Source organism: Dipteris shenzhenensis, chromosome 12 (genome assembly GCF_047967505.1).
Source record: "Dipteris shenzhenensis isolate YYH24624 ecotype China chromosome 12, Dip_SZ_1.0, whole genome shotgun sequence".
Taxonomy (NCBI): Eukaryota; Viridiplantae; Streptophyta; class Polypodiopsida; order Gleicheniales; family Dipteridaceae; genus Dipteris; species Dipteris shenzhenensis.
Window position 1 is genome coordinate 2,287,038 of NC_141607.1, and position 24,130 is coordinate 2,311,167.

Below are 24,130 nucleotides of genomic sequence, written 5' to 3' on the forward strand. Positions count from 1 at the left end.
CTCAATTTCCTTACATTCTAAGGCATTGTTATACACCCCATATCTTTACCTAAGAGTGACCTTGTATCTCTCATCACTTCGAGTTCATGCCCTAGTTTGGATGATCAAGCAAAGCTATGACATAATATAGTGTGCTTGCACAATTCCACAAGATTTACTCCACTACATTGGAGTCTCAACTATTATAAAGCTTTTATTTAACTTTGGGTACAAAAGTGAGTACGATAAGAGCATCCAAGTAGGGCTTGCAACATGATCAATATCAAAAAATTACTTAGGGGACCATCTCATAAGGGCCTAAATGTACCCATGGTACTTCTAAAAGAGCCAAGGGGTACTTTTGGGCTCTTTTCACAAGCTTTAAGTCTGGTAGTATGGGCAATTCGAACCTGATGGCAAATACACAATTGGACTTACCAATAATGCAGCTGAATGGGTGGATGCCATTGCTCCCATGACTACATAATCTTCATTTTCTCACATTTATCTTCCACATTGCATGTCTATTGCCCCCTTCCATTTATCTTCCATAGTGGATGTCTGTCCCCCACCGTCCCCCCTGCCCCCCCCCCTCTCTCTCTCTCTCTCTCTCTCTCTCTCTCTCTATCTATCTATCTCTCTCTCTCTCTCTCTCTATATATATATATATAATTGTTTATTTATTTATATTTATGAAGTCCTCTCAAGCTTTCGCTCCTATTCCATAGCACCATCCACCTAGATAAGGCTCCCCAATCAATGAAGCTCAACCTAACTACACTGAGTGGTCATCGAGCACATCAAGCACAAATATGTTCTTTTACTTTGTGAAGCCATTGACGTTAACAGGAGGCCTTTCTTGAGGTCTTTGGATAGCCAACGGTCTATTTCATGTCATCCACATAGCTAGCACAAAATACAAGGCGCAAGCAAGGTTATTAGAAAGATGCCTTGTTTGAGGTCATGAGATAGGCGATGTTTTATATATTTTATCCATGGACTTGGCACAAAATACAAATGGCATATACTAAGGCTCAATTCCAATGCCTAAAAGAACACAAGTTTGGTATTACTATAGGACATAGAAGTGTCCTTTTAAGGGTCTATGAAAAAATTCATAGCTTCTTTACAAATAAGAAAATCGCCAAACCCTTTCTAGGACATATCTATGCAACCAAAGGTATATGAAGAATTTATAAAGTGGAGTAAAGAATGAGACTCATGATGGTGAGACCATCCACAATGGATATATATGCAGCATTTTGCATGTTGCAAGATGAGGATTCTGATAAACCTTTGATAGCATAGAAAATTGGAGATGCATGTCATACATGCAAAATAAAACATCTTAGCAATTAAATCACTAAATAAGACATCGTTAAGTACCATTTTGTAAGCTAGTCATAAAGAATATGCTTTTAATGTTGATTTATGATGATATAATGGTCCAAATTAAGGGACTTAAGCTAGCATAGGCATATCATAATGTTCTATTGGAAAAATGTTGAATGAGTCTTCCATTCAAAGAGATGATAAAGTTCTAGATTGAATTTGCAAACCTGTCTCTGTAACAAAACACGTCCATAATTGAGTTACATGGTTTTGGAACCGTTGGAGTGGTGGCCTTCACCCTCACTTGAGCATGGTTGGGTTGGAGCATGGTATTTGCAAGGGGAGCCTGCGGCTGCGACACGTGGATTTGGGGATATTAATCCCATAAGCACAAGCAAGATTGTGGAATCTTTACATATAAAGGGCCCTTGAACCCTCCTCAGCTATCCCACCGGCCTTTTTTGGAGATTAGGTAGCCATGCATGGCTAGAAGGTGGGGGTATAGAGACCCCTTCGTACTCAATGTTCCTATAGACCCTTGGTGGCTTTTCATTCCCATTTTTGTTTAGCCATTGAGGCCTCATCAAAATATGGATGAATTTTTCATCTAAGTGAAGCAAAATGAAACTATGAGCATGCTCATCTTCCTCTAAACTAAATGCATGCCAATAAGAAGGACACTAAAGCTAAAGTTAGAGTTGTAGCCAAACCTTTGCATATCGTTAGGTAGAGAAAGGAAACGGTTGTCAAATCAATAAGTTACACCAACTAGCCATCGCTTGTAAATTTATGTCCATTGAGTGCACTAGGGATTATGCAATAACATAGAAACTTTGAAAAAGGCTCCGACATTGAGGTGCTAAAGAATGCGATGGCCAGACAACAGAGATATACGATGACCAAAAAACTTCAAAGGAAACTCTTGACAATGATTAGGAGCTTGCTTCTAGCAATCCACAAACCAATAGATAACAATCAAGAAAGTGGTTATTAAAGTAGATGGCAACAAGAAGGAGATGTTCTTGAAACTGAAAACACTCATGGTTTCCTGTTCAAAGAACCGATGATAGGTTCATAGAGAACAACCTTATGGCAAACCAAAACAAAAGTGGCAAGCTATTACAACAACCTTCAACAACAATACTTCATATAACCAGTAAAACTCTTGGCGATAACTAGATGAAAAAAAAGGACCCGTAGTATTCACACCTTTGACAACAAAACAATTGAAAAAATCTTTTAAAAATAGATGGTCATGTCATGAAGCAGCCTTTATGCATGGCTATTTGCATCGGTGATATCCAGGTTTGGATACAATGCCACTTAGTGTAACCTATTAGTGATGGTTGGCCAAAAAAGGAATGATTTCATCTGGAACACACGAGCTCCTGAACCAAGAACCCGAGTTGGGCAAGGAAAAGTCGTGAAATATTACACCCTTAGTGAGGACCTTGAGTAATATCCCGTAATCCTTCCGAAGTGAGTCCAAAGTATAATATTATGTGCAATTGCCAATACTTGAGTAATCTGTATGCACAAAGCTAAGGCAAAGTTTGACAATAATGTTGTAAAATTAGCACCATGACAACAGCCTTACAAAAAAAATGTGGCATGGAGATATGAAGCAACGGTACTCAGCAAGAAGAGGCGCACAGTAATAGAAAGGGAAGGCAAGCAACAATGAACTTTAAAAACGCTCTAATACCATGTTAGAAATCAAGAAGGAGACAATGCACAATGGACAAAGAAGCTCAATGTGGGAGGAGAGAGAACATGAACCACAACCACAACATGATGTTGAGATATCGACCTCACTCGTGATATGCCAAGGTGACCGTTGTGCATTTATGTCACCGACTTGTTAGTTGTAGATGGGGTTGGTACATTGCCCATGAATAATAGCTGGGTGACAGCTATCTTTATGTACTCTAGTTAGTGGCTTAGTTAGTATGCCACCTTAGTTAGCTGAGTTTGGTTTGAGACCCACATAGAGGGTTCACCTATTCTTTTGTACTTGAGTTCTTTTGTCTTTCACAACTAAGAAGAGGAAAACTGTATTCAGCCTCCACCTTTGTGTATATTCCCCCATTGTGTATGTGAGAAAGCCGCAAGTGAGACTCCTTCCTTCTCTCCCACTCTCTTTAGAGCTCGGTTCGTGCTAAGGAGCTCAAGAAAGCAAATCAAGAAAGGAGCTCAAGAAACTAGGTGAAATAATTTTTTTGATTTGAGGCCATTTCGGGGCCCGTTTTGGTGGCGGAAGTTTTCCGCATGCACTCAGGAAAGTGCCCTATTTTTGCTCTGCGACCACTGTTCTGCAGGTCGATGAAAAGTTATCGTAGAAATTACATCGTATGCCTATGTGCATAGACTTTGGGAGTGACAGAATCATTCTTATTGCATGTTGATGCATAATCGTCACTAGGAAGTGACTGTGTGGTCAAATACCACTCTCGTTAGTTTTGTAGATTTGCCCTTGTGAGGCAGAAGTTGTGTTTTTTTGCAGTGACAAAATATTTTGCAGTGTTCTGTAATGGTGTCTAATGCTCTTTCACAGATTGTCACTGAAAAGCTTGACAAGAATAACTTCCAAGCATGGAAGTTTAGAATGACGAATTTCCTTAAGAGAAAAGGCTATTGGGAGTTCATTACTGGATCTGAATAAGAACCAGTTATTCCTAATGTTCCAATCAACAGGAGTTGCAGGCATTTAAAGGCTGGCATGAGAGAGCCATAAAAGTTATGTACTGGCTGTCTATCAGTATTTCAGATTCTATGATTGTGCATATTCAGCACGCAAGCATGCCGAAGGAGGCGTGGGATACTTTGACAAAAATATATAGCACAAATACGCAAGCCAGGAAAATGGAGCTCAAGCAGGAGTTGCATAATGGGCAGAGAGAAAATATGAGCATCAATGACTACCACATGAAGGTGAAGAAGATTGCAGATGCACTTGCTTCTATTGGGTCACTAGTGGAAGATGATGATTTAGTTTCTGTGACCTTGAATGGTCTAGGAAAGGATTATGCACAATTCCGGACATCCATTGCCATCCGTGAGAATTTTCTTGATTTTGAGGAGTTGATTGCTCTTCTAATTTCTGAAGAGCAGAGAAATGGTGGTGCATCTTCTTCACGAGGAACTTCAAAAGAAGCTGTCTTCTACTCAAATGCTGGAAGAGGTAGAGCAGGCTGATTTGGAGGCCCTGGCAGAAATCAGAATATGCAACAAATCCAAGAAAACCAGTCCTATGGAGGAGGACGTGGTAACTTTAGAGGCAGGGGGAGCCAAAGAGGTCGTGGTGGATGGCAGAGAGGCCAAAATGCAAACAACAATGTTGAATGCTACTACTGTGGTAAAATGGGTCATATGGTTAAAGACTGCTATAAAAAGCAGAATGACATCATGACTGGAAAATTGCAGCAAGGCAATTATGCATCCTCTAGTAGACAGGGTGATGACATAAATGAGCATCTGTTTATGGTGCAGCACATGACCAATTCTGTGACAAGTGCAGAAGAAAGCAATGATGTGTGGTATGTTGACTCAGGTGCGTCAAACCACATGACAGGTCATGCAGAATGGATGCAGGATGCAAGGAAAATGAAAAGACCAGGATTTGTGGAGACTGGTGATGATGCTGCACATCCTATTGTAAAGATTGGTAAAATTCCTTTCTCTATGCAGGATGGAAAAAAGAAATACCTGCCAGATGTATTTCATGTCCTGAATATCACCAAGAATCTGGTTTCTGTTGGTCAAATGGTTGAGCAGGGCTTGCAAGTTAGATTTAATCCTCATGGATGCTTTGTTGAGGATATGAAAAATAAAGGTCGCTTGATAGCAAAAGGGAAGAAGAAGGGCAAGATGTTTATGTTGGATGCGGACATGTCTGAATTGAGTGCATCAATGTTTGCACATGGGACTGGTGTAGTTGCAGATATTGATATCTGGCATAAACGCATTGGTCATGTTAATGTACAGTGACTTAAATTAATGCAGGCCCAAAATATTATTGCAGGATTGCCTAAGTTCAAGGTTGCAAAAATGCATAAGGTATGTGAAGCCTGTCAATTTGGAAAACAGGCAAGGAAACCATTTCCTAGATATGTTCAAGAGAGTAAGAGGCCATTGGAATTAATCCACTCTGATGTGTGGACTACTAAAGCTGCATCTATTGGAGGTTGTCATTATTTTGTCACTTTTATTGATGACTACAGCAAAAAAGTTTGGGTGTATTTTATGAAAAAGAAAAGTGAAGTGTTTGGGCATTTCAAAGCTTTTAAAGCTATGGTTGAAAAAGAAATAGGCCTACAAATAAAATGCCTAAGGTTAGACGGAGAGGGACAATACCTCTCAACTGCGTTTGCAAGTTTCCTACAAGAGCATGGCATAAAGCAGCAATATTCATGCAGTCATACCCCGCAGCAAAATGGACTTTCAGAAAGGAAAAACAAGCATATTAGGGAGGCATCTCGTGCCATGCTCAATGAAAAAGACCTGCCAGATTATTATTGGGCTGAAGTAGTTGCTACAACGGTCTACATAATGAACAGGACTCCCACTACAGCAATACATGGCATGATGCCAGAGGAGAGGTATATTGGTAGGAAACAAGATATTTCTCATTTGAAAGTTTTTGGTTGCATTGCCTATGTTCATGTGCCAGATGATTTGAGATCCAAGTTGAATCCAAAAGTTGAGAAGTGCATCTTTATTGGTTATTCTTTGCAGCAGAAAGGGTATAGATGCTATAACCCTTCTACTCGTAAGTTTACAGTGAGCAGAGACGTTGTTTTTGATGAAATGAGCAGTTAGTATAAACCAATAAATGTGATTGATAATGTAGATGCACAAAATGGTGATGCTGCACAGAATTCACAGCAGCAATCACAAAATATTAGTAGACCTGTAGTGTCCTCTAACAGTGGTTCACATACTTCGCCATGGACAGGCAAATTGAGATCAGGAGGATTTCCTCAAAGCAATGCGGATAGTGGTATGCAAGTATCACGAAAAGGAAAAGAGAAAGTAGATCAGCCCATGGTTGATGTGAACGCAGGTCACTCTTGTGTGGATGGTGAATCCAATGGCTCAGAATAGAGCCTTGATGATGAGTTGGGTATTCCTTCTGTTGTTACACGTGGAGTAAGGAAGACAAGGGATGTTTTGAGAGCATCTGGTAGTGAGCCTATTTTGCGCAGGTCTACCAGAGCTAGGTATCCTGTGGATAGACTGAAATATGATGGATTTACAACCATTCACTATGCCTATATGGTCAAAGTGATACATGAACCAGAACCCACTTCTTTTGAGCAAGCCATGGGAAAAAAAAAAAGAGAGAAAGCCATGGATGAAGAAATGGATGCCTTGGAAGCAAATGCTACATGGGAATTGGTGCCTTTGCCTAAAGACAAGAATGCAATTTGCTGCAAGTGGGTTTATAAGGTGAAGCACAATGCAGATGGTTCTGTGAACAGATACAAGGCAAGATTAGTTGTCAAGGGGTATGCACAGACATATGGCATTGATTATGAAGAAACATTCAGTCCGGTTGCAAGGATGGCAACCATAAGAGCAGTCATTGCTATGGTTGCATCAAAGGGATGGTCTTTACATCAGATGGATGTAAAGAATGCTTTCTTGCATGGTGATTTGCAAGAAGAGGTCTATATGGAGCAGCCACCAGGTTATGTTCATGCTGTTCATCCTGAGTTTGTTTACAGAGGTTGAAGAAAGCCTTGTATGGCTTGAAGCAAGCACCCAGAGCATGGTTTGACAAGATAGGATAGTATCTTGTCACTATTGGCTTTCAAATTTCCAAGGCAGATTTCTCACTTTATGTGAGAAAAACAGAGAAAGGCATGATGCTACTTGTCATTTATGTTGATGATTTGATCATCACAGGTGACAGTGATGAAGATATCCTTCATGTGAAAATACTATTGAAGCAAAAGTTTGAGATAAAGGATTTGGGATAGCTGTGTTACTTCTTAGGCATTGAGGTAATTAGATCCACAAGCGGGATATGGCTCTTGCAGAGGCAGTATGGATTGGACATGCTGTCCAAATATGGGATGATAGGCTGTAAGCCTATTTCAATTTCTTTGGAGCAGAATGTGAAGTTGAGCACAGACGCAAGTGAGCTTCTGGAAGACCCTACTATGTGCAGACGCATAGTAGGAAGTTTGATTTATATAACTATTACCAGGCTAGATTTGAGCTATGCTGTTGGGTTGGTAAGTCAGTTTATGCAGGCTCCAAGGAAACCGCATTTGGATGCGGCTAGATGCATACTAAGGTATGTGAAGTCCACATTGCAGTATGGACTATTTTATGAGACTGGAGTTCAGATACAGTTGCATGGATACACTGATTCTGATTGGGCTGGTAGTATTTCTGATAGACGATCTACAAGTGGATATATGTTCTCTTTTAGTAGTGCTGCAGTCACTTGGAGCAGCAAGAAACAGCCTACAGTTGCCTTGTCGGGGTGCAGCAATGGCTGCATGTGAGGCAGCTTGGTTGCATAAGCTACTTTATGATATGCATCACTCTACAGATGGGCCAGTTGTCATTTATTGTGACAACATGAGCAGTATACACTTGGCAAATAACCCAGTCTATCATGCTAGAACAAAGCACATTGAGGTGCATTATCATTATGTGCGGGAGAAGGTTCTAGTAGGTTTTATTGATCTAGTTTATGTCAGCATAAAGGATCAGGTAGCTGACATATTTACGAAGTCATTGGGTGTAGAGAAGCTGCGCAAGTTCAAAGACTTGGTGTGCAAAAATTGGGATTGAGCTCGAGGAAGAGTGTTGAGATATCGAGCTCCACTCGTGATATGCCAAGGTGATCGTTGTGCATTTATGTCACCGACTTGTTAGCTGCAGATGTAGTGCTGCAGATGCAGTTGGTACATCGCCCATGAATAATACCTGGGTGACAACCATCTTTGTGTACTCTAGTTAGTGGCTCAATTAGTATGCCACCTTAGTTAGCTGAGTTTAATTTGAGACCCACATATAGGGTTCACCTATTCTTTTGTACTTAGAGTTCTTTTGGCTTTCACAACTAAAAAGAGGAAAACTGTTTTCATCCTCCACCTTTGTGTATATTCCCCCATTGTGTATGTGAGAAAGTCGCAAGTGAGACTCCTTCCTTCTCTCCCACTCTCTTCACACATAAGCCAAGGCATAAAGATATTGTATGACTATCAGCCTTACATATGGAAAGGCTACTATGTGACCCAGACAAACTACATAGGTATCGCCTAATTAATAGGCTACTAAGTATCTAGCACCCTATCCAAATTCTATCCAAAATAACATCCTCCAATCTCTTGGATGTTTAAATCTAAACAATTGCAACCTCTCCAAACCTAGCACATAAAAGAAATAAACAAAAATATTTTGTTGCATTTCTTGTATCAATATGTAGTGTGGTTGTAGGCTAGAACATCTTAGAGGAGATTGAACTCTACCAAATCAATTCAGCCCTTTCCTAAAATAATCTAATTAGTTCCTAATGGCATCACTCCACTTAGATCTATCATTGTGAATCGGTACTCACATTCACAAATCTAACTCCATATTGATACCTTCGTAGTAGCTGGCAATATTACAGATTTGTGACTTATGGGTAGTTTTATCATTAATTTTAGGAAAGTTTCACTCAGTTGTGCACTTACATACCACCGTTGTAAAGTCACTATTGACTATTTTTTGCATTAGTTCCTACACTTGCTTAGATCAACCTAATACAACCTTTTGGCTATCTTTGGTACATTGTTGCCAATATAAAATACATGTTTAATACTTTTACATAGTTGTTTCATCATGCCAGCCTATAAAACATGAAAAAGAAAAATGGCCTTGCAAAAAGCTAAGAGCAACAAAAAGCTATTGAATGGCTAGATACTCCCATCACCCATTGAGCTCTCTACTTTAATTTTTTGTGTCTTTAAGAGGAATTTAATAGTGAACAATGTATTTTAAAAAATTGGACTTTTATAAAGTCCAATTTGAAAATTGAACTAAAGAAAAGTCCCAAAATTAATGAATATTATGCTCATGTGGTTTTTCAATAAATAATGTGCTAATCATGAATAGCGTGTTGAGATATGGTGCCATGAGCACATAGATTAAAGGCTAAGGTATGGTATAGGAAAGAATTAAAGTAGCCACCCTAGGATGTGGACTACATGATGTGAAGATGTGGATCAAGGATATCCACAAGGAGAGACGTGGATTAGAGGATCCCACATGTGTTGACTATTCTAAAGACTCTCTCTCTATATAAGAAGCCTATCATGTATTGTTGAGTACACATTGCAATAGATTGAGTGTTTGCTACCCTATGTCTCTCTTGTGGTGCTTTAATCCTCCTTGATCCCTTAGTTTGTCATGGTATCAGAGCTTCCTTGTCTTCCGCTGAGACATGGTGATCCTTGTGTGAGAGTGATTGAGAGATCGAACCCGATTGAGTGTCCTTTCATTCTGTTGATGAAAGAGAAGTTTCCATCAAAGAATTCTGTCCATTCTTGTGAGAGCTAGATCAATTTCTTTGATTATGAGAGAGAGAGAGAGAGAGAGAGAGAGAGAGAGAGCTTATTCTCCTTAAGAGATTCTATTGATAGATTTCATTGAAATTCCTTGAGAGATAGGTTCATTCCTGTGAATCTTGTAAGGTCCATCATCTTCAAGATTTTTAATGAGAGAGAGGTTCTGAGTCAAGTCCTCTGGGACCTCACACAAGCTGAGAGCATAGACTTCTATAGCCTCAAGCGGCCTCTATATGTACAGTGCGACAACCATTGATCAAAGCTTCAAGTCAACAAGCTTATAAAGTGAGCTCCTTCTTCACCAAGCGCATCCTCCTCAAAGGCAACAAATTGGCCTTCGACGAGCTATAGCATCAACCTCTCCATCAGGCCCGTAGTGTCCAACTAGATGCTTAGCGGCTTCAACGGCCAGCCTCTACAAACGACCAGCGTATCAAGTCTCTTGCTCAACCGCCACAACGATCAGTCTCGTCACAACCTACTGCAAGACACCTTCTAAGCGACATCCACTCCAAAAGCCTCGCCCACGACTCTACTCCAACCAAACTCAAATTTACGACACCTCCAACGAACGCCGAACTCCAGTAAGCTCTCTAACCGATGGCCCTTTACATGCTTCAGTGCTTCCCACAGTCTTCATGGCACCGTAGCTCCAGTAGCCGCCTCAAATATAGAGCTTCGGCTTCCTCCACGACAAGACAAGTCGCTGCTGCAACAGACCTCTCCAACGAGCCTCTGCCTCAAGTGCACAACCGTCAATAGCCGTAGACTTATGTGGCGCTCGCGACTCTGTGGCTGCACAACAAGGTCACGCCGCAAGAAACGACCTCCCAAGCCTCACACTCCAACAAAGCTGCAGTGCATGGCACGCCATCTGCATACGGGACTACTCACCCCTAGCCACGCGCAGACAACAGTGAGCAAATGGGCTCCCGGATCCAGAGCAATCCCTACTGCATCACCTTCATGGAAGCTCTCTTGCCCCCCCTCCGTCGCCAACGCATCTTCATCGCGCAGCATCTCCGTCGTCATCATCGCACCTCTGCAACCTCAAAGTTCCTTCTCTAAGGTTGAACCTTAGGCCACATGGCACTCCCTTGACAGGACACGTGGCAGATAAGGATAAATGTGAGTGTGGTTAAGTTAAACCTTGGTTGAGTTATTTAACTACGATTAGGTTCAACTGCCTAGGTTAGTTGGACCATGGTAAAGTTTGTGTAACCTTGGGTTTACTAAGCTGGGTTAAAGGGTCACCACAGTGCCACCTAAGCACACAGTATCTTGCTAAGCATTGGTTTGTAAGCAGCATGTGACTCTGTGCCACCTCATCATGCCCCCTCTTCTCCACAAAATCTTCGACAGGACGTAACTTGCAATCCAAGAGGAATTTGTACACGCTCTAAAAAGAAAAAATAATAGATTTTTTGAGCTCTAGGCGCCTATCAACTCAGATTTTCTATATGCAATTAGACACTGTCATATTTGAAAGTATCTTCAACTGGTAAGACCTTTGCAATAGCAATACGCACCCCAACTGTTGAGAAGTTCACTGGGGAAGGATTTCACACCTGGTCTATACAAATGAGGTATCTCTTGATGCATCAAAAGCTTTGGAAGACTGTAAAAGAAGACATACCCACTGCACAAAATGATGCTTGGAAGGAAAAAGATGGAGCACTATCACTCATTGGTTTGCACTTGGGTCCAAACATAATTCATCATATAGACTTCAAGGATCATGCCAAAGATGCAAGGGATGAGTTGAACACAATGTTTGGTGCAAAAGCCAAAAACCAAGAAATTCATCTTAAGATTGAATTCTATGGTTTTGCACATGAGCTTCAATGAATCGATGGCACAATTTGTCAACAAAATCAAAAGCATTATGACCCAACTAGAAGGCATAAATGCAAAGTAGGGAAAAAAGATGCACTTGCAATTCTCCATAAAAGCAATCCTGCAGAGTCCAGTGCACTAACATCGACATCAACATCAACACGCAACAGCTATCATTAAGAACAAGCATTGTTCAATAAAACATCAACGAAGTGCTATCATTGCGGAAGGATGGGTCACTATCAAAGTGACTGCAGACTAAAGAACAAACCAAAGTGTCACCATTGCAAGAAGTTGGGACACAAGGAAGAAGATTGTAGATTAAAGAACCAACAAGTCAACTACGTGGAGTCATCATCAAGCCATGAGCAAAATGACAAGAACAACATGTATTGAGAAGCAACATCCTTGCCACCTTCAACCCATATGTTTGTAAATCAAACCTGACTACCTGAGAGTAGCCATGTAAGCACCCAGGGGAGGATTTGATCTTGTAACTCACATCTAACCACCTTGCAGTAGCCAATGGATCATGGCACCAAGGGGAGGTGTTGATATGTGGTGCCATGAGCACATATATTAAAGGCTAAGGTATGATATAGGAAAGAATTAAAATAGCCACCCTAAGATGTGAACTACATGATGTGAAGATGTGACATTTGTAAAGCCAAGACTATTGTACATATCTTCCTCTTCACTAAATATAGAGTGTGAGATGCGTGCTCACTTCAACATTGGCATGATATGGTAAACATGAAAGCCAATCACTTCTTGGTTGGTGTGCATGAATCTTAGATTTATCTATTATTTTCTCAAATGATAAAGCTCATATGACATCTCCACTCAATGCAAAGAAGTCGAAGATTAGATTTATAGATACAAACAACAAAGTTTTCAAGTAAATGAAAGACCCGTCATCTACAAAAATAGTTCTCTTAGGATGCCTTCAATTGAAAGGTTGAAGGACGCGAAACTCATTATGATGTGTGTAAAGAGAAGTTTTTGTCTTAGATTCATGCACTCAAAAGTGCAAGAGCTCCATCTGTAGGAGTACCATTTTCTATGCCCTTCTAAGCTTTTCATCTTTTATTCCTCGAAGAAAGTACCATACAAATCCTTATTCCATCTTTTGCTAATTTATAAAGCTTGGCAAGGAAACACCAAGATAGAATATCACCTAAAAAATGGATATATTTTCTTTTAATTTCTCAAAGTTCAAGTCAACTATTAAAAGTTTATCAAAATTCTCCATATGCTAGTCATTTGTCATATTCCTCAATATGTTGATCATTGTGGGGCAATGGATAACTATGCAACAATTGGAAGGATTTTCTTACGACCTTTTATAAAATACACATTAGAGAGTATGTTGTCGCTTGTATGGTTTGTTAAAAAACAAGTATGAGGACAAAAAATCCAACTGAAGTTCTAACTAGGCTTCTACAATCATTGGCCATATTAAACCAACCATGGAAGTACATTGCCATGGATTCCATACATGGAAAGCCCAAGGAACTTCATCCATATCCCATGTGGCATATACTCCAAGACTACTTACGCGCATGACATGATTTGCACCATTGTGGATCCATGTTAGTTTCTATGCAATGAACGATTAATAAACAATCTCAAAGCAATTTCTATACTTATTACAGGATTTGCCTATGATAATACAATCCTTTTTTTTTGTACATTACCATCTCCACTTATGCAACCTTTTTTTGTTGATCTGGTATTCAATCAATGATTGATAAACAATCTCAAAGCAATTTCTAATCCATCCTTTCATTGCAATAGACCCATTTGAGATTTTGTACTTACAATCTCCACTTGAAACAAGAAAGTTTATTTGGACTGCAGCGGGTAATAGAAGAGGGCCGCAAGAGGGAAGAGGAGGAGGAGGGGGGGGGTAATTATTGGTTTGCAAAGATTACAAAATAATATACGAATCGTCAAGGAAGCATGCACACTATTAAGAAAAACAACAATCCCTTATAGGCGAGTGACAAAAGGACTAACCATAAAGGAGGACAATGGGTAATTTTGAAATCTGAAACGGTGAAAGCTACTGTCCTCTTCATGAGCTACATAATTAACATCACTGTAATACAGGTCAACGTGATTAGAAGTGACTCTTTCTATCGCTGTAATACATGTCACGGGTGGGTGAGTATGGGGTGGGTGTGTTAAAAAAATGAATCTTCATGCCACTATTGTTCTATTAGTGAGCAAGCTGCCTGAAGGGAAGCATTAGTGAACCATAACCCTAAAGTTAGTAAGAGCATTATCAAATTCATATTTTGTTAATGCTTTCTGAAAAAGAACACAGCTTGTCTACCAACAGGCAAAAAACACCCAACAGCCACGTGCATCATTCGTTTCAAAACTGATTTTTCATACTCATCTAAATACTAATCACATGTTTGCCTGTGTGTGCACATGCTTGGGAGTTTGCATTCGTTCCGAAGGGCCAAGCTAGGTAGGTATCATCGTGCACATTGGGGCATGAAAGGCCAATCTAATCCAAGATTGAAGTACCAACTACAAAAATTTCACATCTATAGAGGGCTTATAGAAAAAATCTCATTATCTTGGCATGCTCGCAGATTTAAAAAACTAGCAGTCCTTTCAGAGGAAGCAGTAGGGCAATCTACAGCGAAGAATATAATCAGTAAGGCATACAATAACCTGCACGAGATCATATAGATGACAGATGCCACACGAATAGGAATAGGAGATAAGACAGATCAAATGAAAGATGGATGTCGTACAAGTAGAAGCAGGAGCATATCCAACCATCATAACACACTTCTCAGAAAAAACACAGAAACAATAAATGACGAGAAAGAGACACCGGGAAGGCCCCATATTTCAGAAAGCACCATACAATGCCCATTTTGTGTTAACCTCGCAGATACCAAACTAATGTTAAACTAATGCTTTTGTATAAGCAACTTTTTACCTTTTCAAAAAAGAGTTGGTAACTCTATCACCTTTCAAAAGCAATATGAAATTCAGGACTTTCCACAGAGCTCCACACTCCCAAGCTGGACAAGCCAGTTAAAAGAAACGTCACACCAGATAACTGGTTTGAAGCACATCCTTACCAATGCCATGAGCACTCACACGGTAGGTGTACACCATAGTATAAAAATATGCTCTCACACATATAAATCCACACACATAATTGAGCATCAATTTATAAAAAGGTCTTCGTACTGATTTTCTGTTGGCACTCCGGAGGTGAAGGGCAAACTCAGCCATGATAAAAGCTAGTAGTAAAGGAGAAGGCTAATGAAAAAGAAGCGCACGTTCTCTTCATTCAAGCTACAACTCCTTGTGAAGACTATAGGTCTCTCCCAAACCAACAATTCTTAGACAATCTAGCTGATAGGTCACTTAAGAAAGAAAGAACATGGACGAAAACTTGACAATGAAATTTGTATGTCCGCTTATACATCTAAATGAATACAGGAACATGCCCAAACTACAACGCATATGCAGTTTCAACCTTATGATAGTCACTCACAAGGTTGAAAACCATGAACTCCATCACTCATTGCAGGGACTAGCTACTATGGCATCCCGTCGATGTCAAAAAAGCCCAAAGGTGGGTGTAGAGACAATAATCAAATCTATAATTGCTTAAAATCCCACTTCAAACGGAGCCATTGAACCTAGGCCTACTAGCTCAGAAAGCAATCGCAAATACGCAAATCGTAAACAAAGCAAGGCCAAAGCAGAAAGAAAAAAATAAAAGAAAATGCACACAAAACACCTTGAAGGGATCTACACTTACATCTGGATTCTCCATATGATTCCTCACAACAGGCGCACGGAAAAAATGAGGCAGCCAAGCGATTACAGGTAGAAGATTTGCAGGCTAGTAACTACGACCTCTCCACACCTCCACTCAAATGTGAAATTCGATTACAAGGAAAATATATGAGCTTCCATTTACTAAGGATCACTTCGGGGTAAAGTCGTTGGAATCTGCCATACAGGTGCGGGGTACACAACATCGGCAACAACGGAACAGCTACCTAGAGATTCAAAAGCAGTGTGGCTAATCGCATCCTGTGCGGCATCAAGAGGACGAAACACACCTTACAAACGGGAGTAAAGCATACTTGTATCGCTGCGCATGAACTGAAGCTGCGCACAGCTTCGTTTGAAGAACATATCAGCATCAAACATAGCCGGAGCGTTAGATGAGTCATTTTGAGCTAGATTTTCCAGCTGTCGTCCGAGAGCCCAAAGAGTCCTTCTTCCCATTTCGATGAAGAATAGGCCCCTGTTTCTTCTTGTCACCTCCTTCAATGATCCCTCCAAGACCCACCCCGTTGACAGCATCAGCCTGGTCAGGTTCGTCCTTTTTCTCCATCGGCTGGAAATAGTTACCGTAAATATACTCGGGAGTGTACCCTTCATCCTCGTCAAACATCATCAGATGGCCGTGCCACTCCCAGGTGCGGTAGCCAGAATCGGCATCCTCATGGAAAGCCACGCATATGTGATGGTCACCGATGGCGATGGCCTTGCCGGAATTAGGCTTGAGAGACTCGTCCCAATCACCGGCAGCGATGATCTGCACAATTTTAGCCTCGAGGGCAGCCTCCTCGCGAGCGATTTTGGTCTTACCACGGACATCTGAGGGGGGATCCAAGCTAAGTCCACTGAGGGTGCTGAGGGGGTTGAGGCCACTGATTCCATTGAGGCCATTGCCACCCCCCTGAGAGAAGGGCGGGCGGGAGTCCATGTAACGCAAGAAGGCATAAGGGTCCATGCCTAAACCCTAAACCCTTCCAAAAACACACACACAGACACAAGCACAACACAAGACAATTCACAACACCACACACAAAGATGAAGTGTCTCAGGGTGATGAGCTCCCACTCCACACTCGCAGCTCTGCCCTAATATAATTTTGATTTGCCCCAACCTAACTCAATTCCCTCTCATGCTACCAAATTATAGAACGTGAGTCCAAATGCAATGGGTGACTCCTCACACTTGCATTTCCTTAGCCTAAGACCAAGGAACTAGAATTGGAGGTGGGCCATCGAGTGTGGTGGTGTGACCACCACCTAGCCGCGGTCATCAAGCTACTGATTTATGTCACTGACCTGTGATTAATGTAGCGATTGGAGGATATGGAATGGACCAATCATGTAGCAGTTGGAGGAGTTGGCCATGGAGTTGGCGGCCTTCATGGGTTGGACACAAATCTTTTGTGTCAATGCTCAGGCCTCCCTCCTATTTGGCCAACGAGGACACTAGCCCTTCACACCACCTTTTGGAGGATAGTGAGCAAGTTGTGTGAACCCATCTAAGAGTTATTTGTCCTCTCAAGGGCTCTTACACACTCTCTTTTTGCCGAGTAAAAACATGAAGTGCACAATAAAGGCTGGAAACTAAAGTTCAGTAATGCCACTCACATATCTAAGAACTCTCCAAGTTGCTATGAGGTATACCTTTATTAGTTTCTACATAATTTGGTTGAGAACCCCACTACATAATTGAGATCTGGTTTGCTTATGGTTGGATAGATGGGGCTACCTCTAAAGTGTCTATACAATAAGGATCTATATTTGGATACTATCGCAACTTCAAATTGCTTTTACATGGGCGTGGCATCCATCAACTAAAGTCGATACAACAATTCCATCACATACTTAGACTAAGTTAACATAATTTGGGAATCAGACCTCCACATTTCTAATAATGCAATTGATCCATTGAGAATCATGACCTCATTGAGTTACCGATTGAGAGAGGCATTTTTTACATCCATTGGAGAGACCACCAACTAAAAGTGGGCTATTATGGCAATGACATGCTGAAACATGCATATTTTAAAACATTGTCTCTATATGGTTCATACTGTCTCCAACCATTGCTTTGTCGAGCTCTAAAAGGTTGCATGTGGTTGGTCTCTTAAAGGAAAAGGAAATCTCTCAATGGGAACAAGATAGCAGCAAGAAATCCTCTCATAATAGCGTTTTTAAATGAGATGGTTTTCATAGCAAGACACCAACACTATTGTGTATAAAGTGCATAACATTGTGCACAAACGAGAACTAAATGGAATATTCCTTTTTTAAAAACAAATTTAAAAAAAATCATAATAAAAAGTTATATTGCATGATATCATTATGGGGGGGGAGGGGGAAGCATGCAAAAAAATGGCCTAAATTTAAGGGTACTTTTCATAGCAATTACGAAACTTATCAAAATTTACGTAATTCTAAAAAACACAATACATGGCCCTTATAATTTACTAACTTTGTCAAAGGAATTGAAAACTGGGGCAATTTTTTGGTACAATGATATCCCTTAAGATTGCTACACAACCAAAAAGTGTATGTGCATTCTTTATTGTCGACTCTTAGGGTCTGCAAATATACTACATACTCCAATTCTTACCTTTTTGGGATCTTCACATTATCGAAGAAGTTCTTCCACAATCTTCTAAAATGACTATAGCTAGCAAACCTTTCATCGCCCTCTAACATCTTCTCCTTGTATACTGTCGAAACTTCAAATCTTGTGTAATTACCCATCAAGTGTAGTTTTTCAGGTGTAGGCATCGCTTTTGTATTCATAGCAAAATAGTTTTTCATCATGATATGGCCATATGTCCAATAGGCCCATTAAGATGTGCATTCTTAAAATATTATGTCCTGTTTTGTACACATACAAGCCTTGAGTTCTCGAAGCTATGAGTGTTTTCCAAGGCTAATCTACAAATTTGCACAATACTCCTCTTCAAAAGGGTGATTGCTATTTTCAAAGTAATAATCTCGATCCTTACTATTCAAACCAAATTATATGTCCTCATAGCTCTCAACTTTCTTACACCTACTCTCCCTAAACAATTTTGAACACAACACATGGTAGTGCATGTTTCCCTCAATTGAGTGTCAGATATCCTCCTCCTTCCATAACTCATGAATCTTTTATTAATATGCAACCTTTCCTTTCTTAGGTTCTTGGGAGGAGTAGATGCATTGTGTTTAGCTCTTTAAGATGAAGGCTCATGTGTGATTGAACCAATCCGTTCGGAGCGGAAGTAGAATGAACACTAGACCTACCTTGGCATCTATGCACAGTTGCTCCTTCAAGCTCATTCCCTGTGAGAGATTGTGGTTTCATACAACGACATTGAAAATCCATAGGTTTGCTAACATGTTCAAACGAGGAGAAAAACACATTGCCACAACTAATTTTTGGGCTTTTGTGTATTAAAAGATTTCAATTTGATAATAAATTTAGAAAGCACCCTTATTAATCTGATCCTGAAGACCAGATTAGCATGCATCTTCATGCTAATTTGATCCTCGACATCAAATTAGCAAGATGATGCCTGGTAATCCGATCCGTGGGATCGGATTAGCATGCATCCTCATGTTCAGCTCAAGGATGAAATTTCAATAAATCCATTTGCCATTGTGGTTCCTTTCCTTGTTATGGGGGATCTTGCTCTTTGTCCTAACAAGAGCAAGTTTGATTTTACAAAGACCAACTCATATGAATATTTTGTAGTTGGTGATGGTTGTCACCATGTAGAGGCCTGGAGGAAATTATGCTCAGAGTATCCTAGCTTTGTGCATTTCAAAATAGGAGCGTGCGAGACCTATGCAGGCATGTTTGAGGAAGGCCACTCTTTTTGCATGGGATCATAATAACATACCGTCAAGGTATGCCATCTATTTAGAGGATCAATTTCTTCTAGCTTATTCAAAGGATCCATTTCTTCCATAATGAGTTCCTTGACTTCATGAGAAACAATGATAACATAACACTACAATTTTCTACTGTTGTAGAGAAACTAGATTAGTTTTTTATGAATCCAATAGCTCAAATGCCATGAGACAATATGATCAGTTCTTTTAGCTAGCTTTTAGACTTGCCCAGTATGGGATTTATAGGGAGACATTTTTGCAATGTGGGAATGAGGGGAGGCTAAGGGACAATAGTAATTGAGAGCAAAGGATGACCCTAAAATCTTTTGAAAGGATGACTCTAACAATGTTTGAAAGGCAAGAGTAAAAGAAGTGATGTCTCTCTGAAGATATTATTAGAAGAGATGAAGATTATAGTCTAGAGATCAATGCAATGGATTTAAGATGAGAAAGTCATTCTTTCTGCATTGATGACAAGTCCCAGTTTTTTGAAGAGTAAGTGTTATACTCTTTTCTACAATCAAGTCTGTTATTATGTATATTTTTGTCATTTTGGAAGATGTATCTGATAATTCTACGTTTCTTTTTTGTATGCAATAATAAAACATATATGGAAATACAAGAATAGATGATGGTCCAATTGAATGTGCAATCATGGGACCAGATAGCTGACTATCTAGCCCATTTGAGTCTTTGAGGCAGTTCTTTATTGTTTTATCTTCTTGTTGGGACAAGAATGGCCATTGTGGGCACTCCACAAAAACACAAAAATTGTGTGGCAGTTTTGAGGAAAACCTTTTGCAAGCAGCATTCATCTTGTAAAGGGTATGTGCAATAAATGTTCTTCCTGATGCTATTAATATAGCCATGAGAGTGTAGTAGTGCATCTAGCTTTCAAAGAGCCCCAGCTTGCATACATGGATGAAGAATCTAAGTTGGTAGATATATTTGAAGAAATAAACATTGAATTGGTCACTCCTTTAGCTACGATGGCAAAAGGTCAAGAAATTGTTGAGAAGCCTATTGAGGTTATAGGACTTGGGAAACAATGCTCAACTTATGTGGTCATGTACAAGATGTGCATGTCCCCCTCTTAAGTTGTGGGTCATCCTTCGCCTTTGGGAACAAAACCCAGAAGATAGGCTGAAGGAAAGAGGAAGGAAATATGCAGCAAGTAAAGTCCACCTAGATAAAAAACTAGGCGATTGAAAGATGACTGCGTGTATGGCTGTGTAATGAAACATGTCATAAGTCGTCGTGGACTATGCAACTACTCTATAGAAGAGGCATCCAGATCTGAGGCTTATCGATGCAGCTATGGGGAAATAATCCGGTAGGTTATGACAAACAAGGGTGTCACCAACCCAAAAGAACTGACAACAATGGCAGAGGTATGCTATAGTAGAATAATCTCTATCATATGATGCGGTGTCGTAGAAGATTGCATAGTCGGTGTGGATAGAGTGATCCAGGGGCTAAAATTCTAGGGCCGAAGGTGCAGGTATGGTACACTGCTCTGCTAATAAAGAGGCCCATAAAAGTGACAAGGTACAGTGGTCTGTCAAACCTATATGCACAAATGTCATGAGTTGAAGGTCATCTGATATGTGCATGGCTAGACATCTGTCAGCATGGGATGTAGTGTCTATCATAGGCTTGTTAAGAAGCAGCTGATAGTATAAGGGCTTAGAAGCATGAAATACAACTAAAAAATCATACGATGTCCTTGAGGCATATGAGGTGCCGAATATTGATGTTGAGATAGATCTGTAGTCCTAGATCCACCAACCACTAATATGCATCAAGGATGGATTGTATACGACACCCATAAGTGCATGCTGAAACACTGACGTTCCCCACATTATGCTATGGTTGAACCTGATGATGTCCACTGCACTGGACTGATGCATAAGTATCCTTGTGCTGAGGAATGATCTGCTGATCGGAGGTGGTGATAATTGGATCCAAGGGTGGTGCAATGCGGCATGACTGAGCCAATGTCCTGAAGACTAATCTGCTAATATGTACTTGTTGTAGAAACACGTGGGATAGAATAGATGCATCTTGGAAGAGGAGTGAGAGCATAAGATGTAACCAAAAATGTTGTTCACTATAGATTGTGAGAGAGGTGACTCTCTCTTATAGAAATGGGGAGAAGGTGGCCTAGATCAAAGGCACCTTCCCTACATCAGTGGCAATCAGCCCCTACATCAGTGGGACTGGCCTAAATCAAAGGAACCTCCCATGTGGGGGCCTTTGGCTTACATCATCACTTAGGTCACACACTAGACACATCATAGCACTTGATGTGCCTCTACAACACACACACACACACACACATGTGACTCCCCTAGATGCACACATGCACCATAGAGCAAGCCCTTGATCACACTTATCCCAACATACCCCCCCTCAAGGGTTTGCCTCTTGCAATGTCAAGGATACATCTAGTCTCATAGTTTCTCATGCCATCTCATGGTGGTCAAGGATAAATCTATGGCTAGGATCTCATGTTAGCAAGGGCTCCCAAGGGTGTGAGGTTCACAAAAATGGGATAGACAAAACACATATCACATGGCCTACATCATATGGTGATTAGAGGTGATTTACAAAAGACAAAACAAATGAAATTCTTTTTGGAGTACTACTCCAGGCAGAGAACCTCAAAATTTGACCAAGTGATGATAAACAAAAATTCAAAAGACAAAGTGCTCAAAAAGCATAGTCTTTATCTTCTACCACCAAGTTTGATTCTTCATTTGCTGATGGAGTTCTTCCTTCAGCTAGATTTGCTTTGTTATTGAAGTAGCCCTTCTTCACAAGAAATGCTTCATTCTCTTTGGAGTTGTTCTTCTTCATGGAATAACACATTCCCTTTTCCAATTGTAGCCAAAGGAACTTAAAAAGCAAGATATATTTGAAGCATTTTCCTTGTGCACCAAATGCTGTGTGAAGATGATCCCAAGCTTCATGTGAAGTTTCAAAGCCATCAATGTGGTGAATGTATGAGTCACTTAATCCCAAAGCAATGATAGCAAGAGCCTTCTTGTCTTTGATCAACCAATTAGCTTCTTCTTTTGTAGGCTTCTTTTCCTTTCCTTTCACAACATTCCATATCCCTTTTTTCATAAGCACAAACTTAGCTTTTGTTTGCCAAGTATGGAAACTAGTTCCATCAAACTTCTCTACTTGCTCGGGCTTAGTCATGTTTACAATTCAAGTACTCATAAATCATGGTCAAAGAGAATCACATAGTCATCATTCTAAATGCAAAGTATAAGGACACTTATGAGCTCCATGACTGAGTTCTACTACTCAAGTACAATCAAAACAATGAAAATTTGCAGTAAATAATAGAAGCCCCAAACTTATGGTGATTGCTCAACACCCTTTGACCAGAATATGAAGAATTCTGCCAGCAGAGACCAAGGTAGATTGGAGGGTGCAATTCAGACACATAAAACGTGAACTGAGGGGGCTAAAGCAGAAATAACACTAGTATACCAGACCAGGGCTACCAACAAGAAGAGGCACAATGTTGTGCTAGGACGCCATATAGAAGCTTAGCAAAATTGACTGGTCTTTTGTCTCTTTCTCCTCAAGTGCTTAACCAAACGAGCTCAAAATTCATCAGCAGCTTGATTGTAGTGTCGCCCAACTCGTGCTCAGAGGAATTATCAAATAGTCGAGGCATTGGGCAGAATTGTGTGAAAGTTCGCCGAGCGAAGAAGCTATCAGCACGGGCGTATGCGGAAATATATTTCTAATTGCTTGCCACGAGAAGGTCACCCATATTCAAGGATGCTTGGTCTGAAATGGCTCTGGGAATGGTTGCTTGTAGGTAGAGAACAAGCTCACACAAAATTTTGGAAGGAAAGAGGAAAATGGAGATGATGAGGAATCTTTGAAAAAACTAGTAGTTCATGCTAGAGAGAGCATCTAATGCTAGGCTAGGCTAGATCTAGAACCTAAATCTCTGATACCAAATATAGAAACATGTGGGATAGAATAAATGCATCTTGGAAGAGGAGTGAGAGCACAAGATGTAACAAAAAATGTTGTTCACTATAGATTGTGAGAGAGGTGACTCTCTCTTATAGAAATGGGGAGAAGGTGGCCTAGATCAAAGGCACCTTCCCTACATCAGTGGCAATCAGCCCCTACATCAGTGGGACTGGCCTAAATCAAAGGAACCTCCCATGTGGGGGCCTTTGGCTTACGTCATCACTTAGGTCACACACTAGACACATCATAGCACTTGATGCACCTCTACAACACACACACACACACATGTGACTCCCCTAGATGCACACATGCACCATAGAGCAAGCCCTTGATCACACTTATCCCAACACTTGTCATGGAAAATGTGTCCAAGAATGTGATATGGTCCATATCAGAGGTGAAAGCATTAATGATGGATGCTGGAATAGAATCACCTAGAGAGAATGCGCTGAGGCATGTATCTCTGCATGCTGCTGGAGATGTGAGTGCCTTATATATGAGGACTTACCTAGTAAATAACTACATGATCATAGTTAAACTCATGTTGTGTATCTGCATCTGGTCGGACATAGGATGGAGTCGGGTCCATGCATGAAAGTGATGACTGTACATCAAGGGAATCAGACTGTGCTGACGTAGATGAGACTACCTCGTGCTGAGGGCTTACCATCAAATGTGCCTCATGTTGAGGGCTTATCAAGAAATGTGCATGATCATAAAGTGTTG

The 24,130-nt window shown here is 40.5% G+C and overlaps 1 protein-coding gene across 1 annotated transcript; it reads right to left on the bottom strand.

Moving 5' to 3' along the window:
- Window positions 1–15,777: 15,777 nt before the first annotated feature.
- On the bottom strand, window positions 15,778–16,645 carry LOC147895676 (uncharacterized). The gene has a single exon (XM_087382101.1). It carries the CDS (start codon window positions 16,498–16,500, stop codon window positions 15,931–15,933), a length of 570 nt encoding a protein of 189 aa, XP_087238227.1. The 5' UTR covers window positions 16,501–16,645; the 3' UTR covers window positions 15,778–15,930.
- Between the last annotated feature and the right edge of the window lie 7,485 nt (window positions 16,646–24,130).

Excerpts from the sequence above, each read along its gene's own strand:
- LOC147895676 (XM_087382101.1), bottom strand. The coding sequence starts at position 16,500 with ATGGACCCTTATGCCTTCTTGCGTTACATGGACTCCCGCCCGCCCTTC.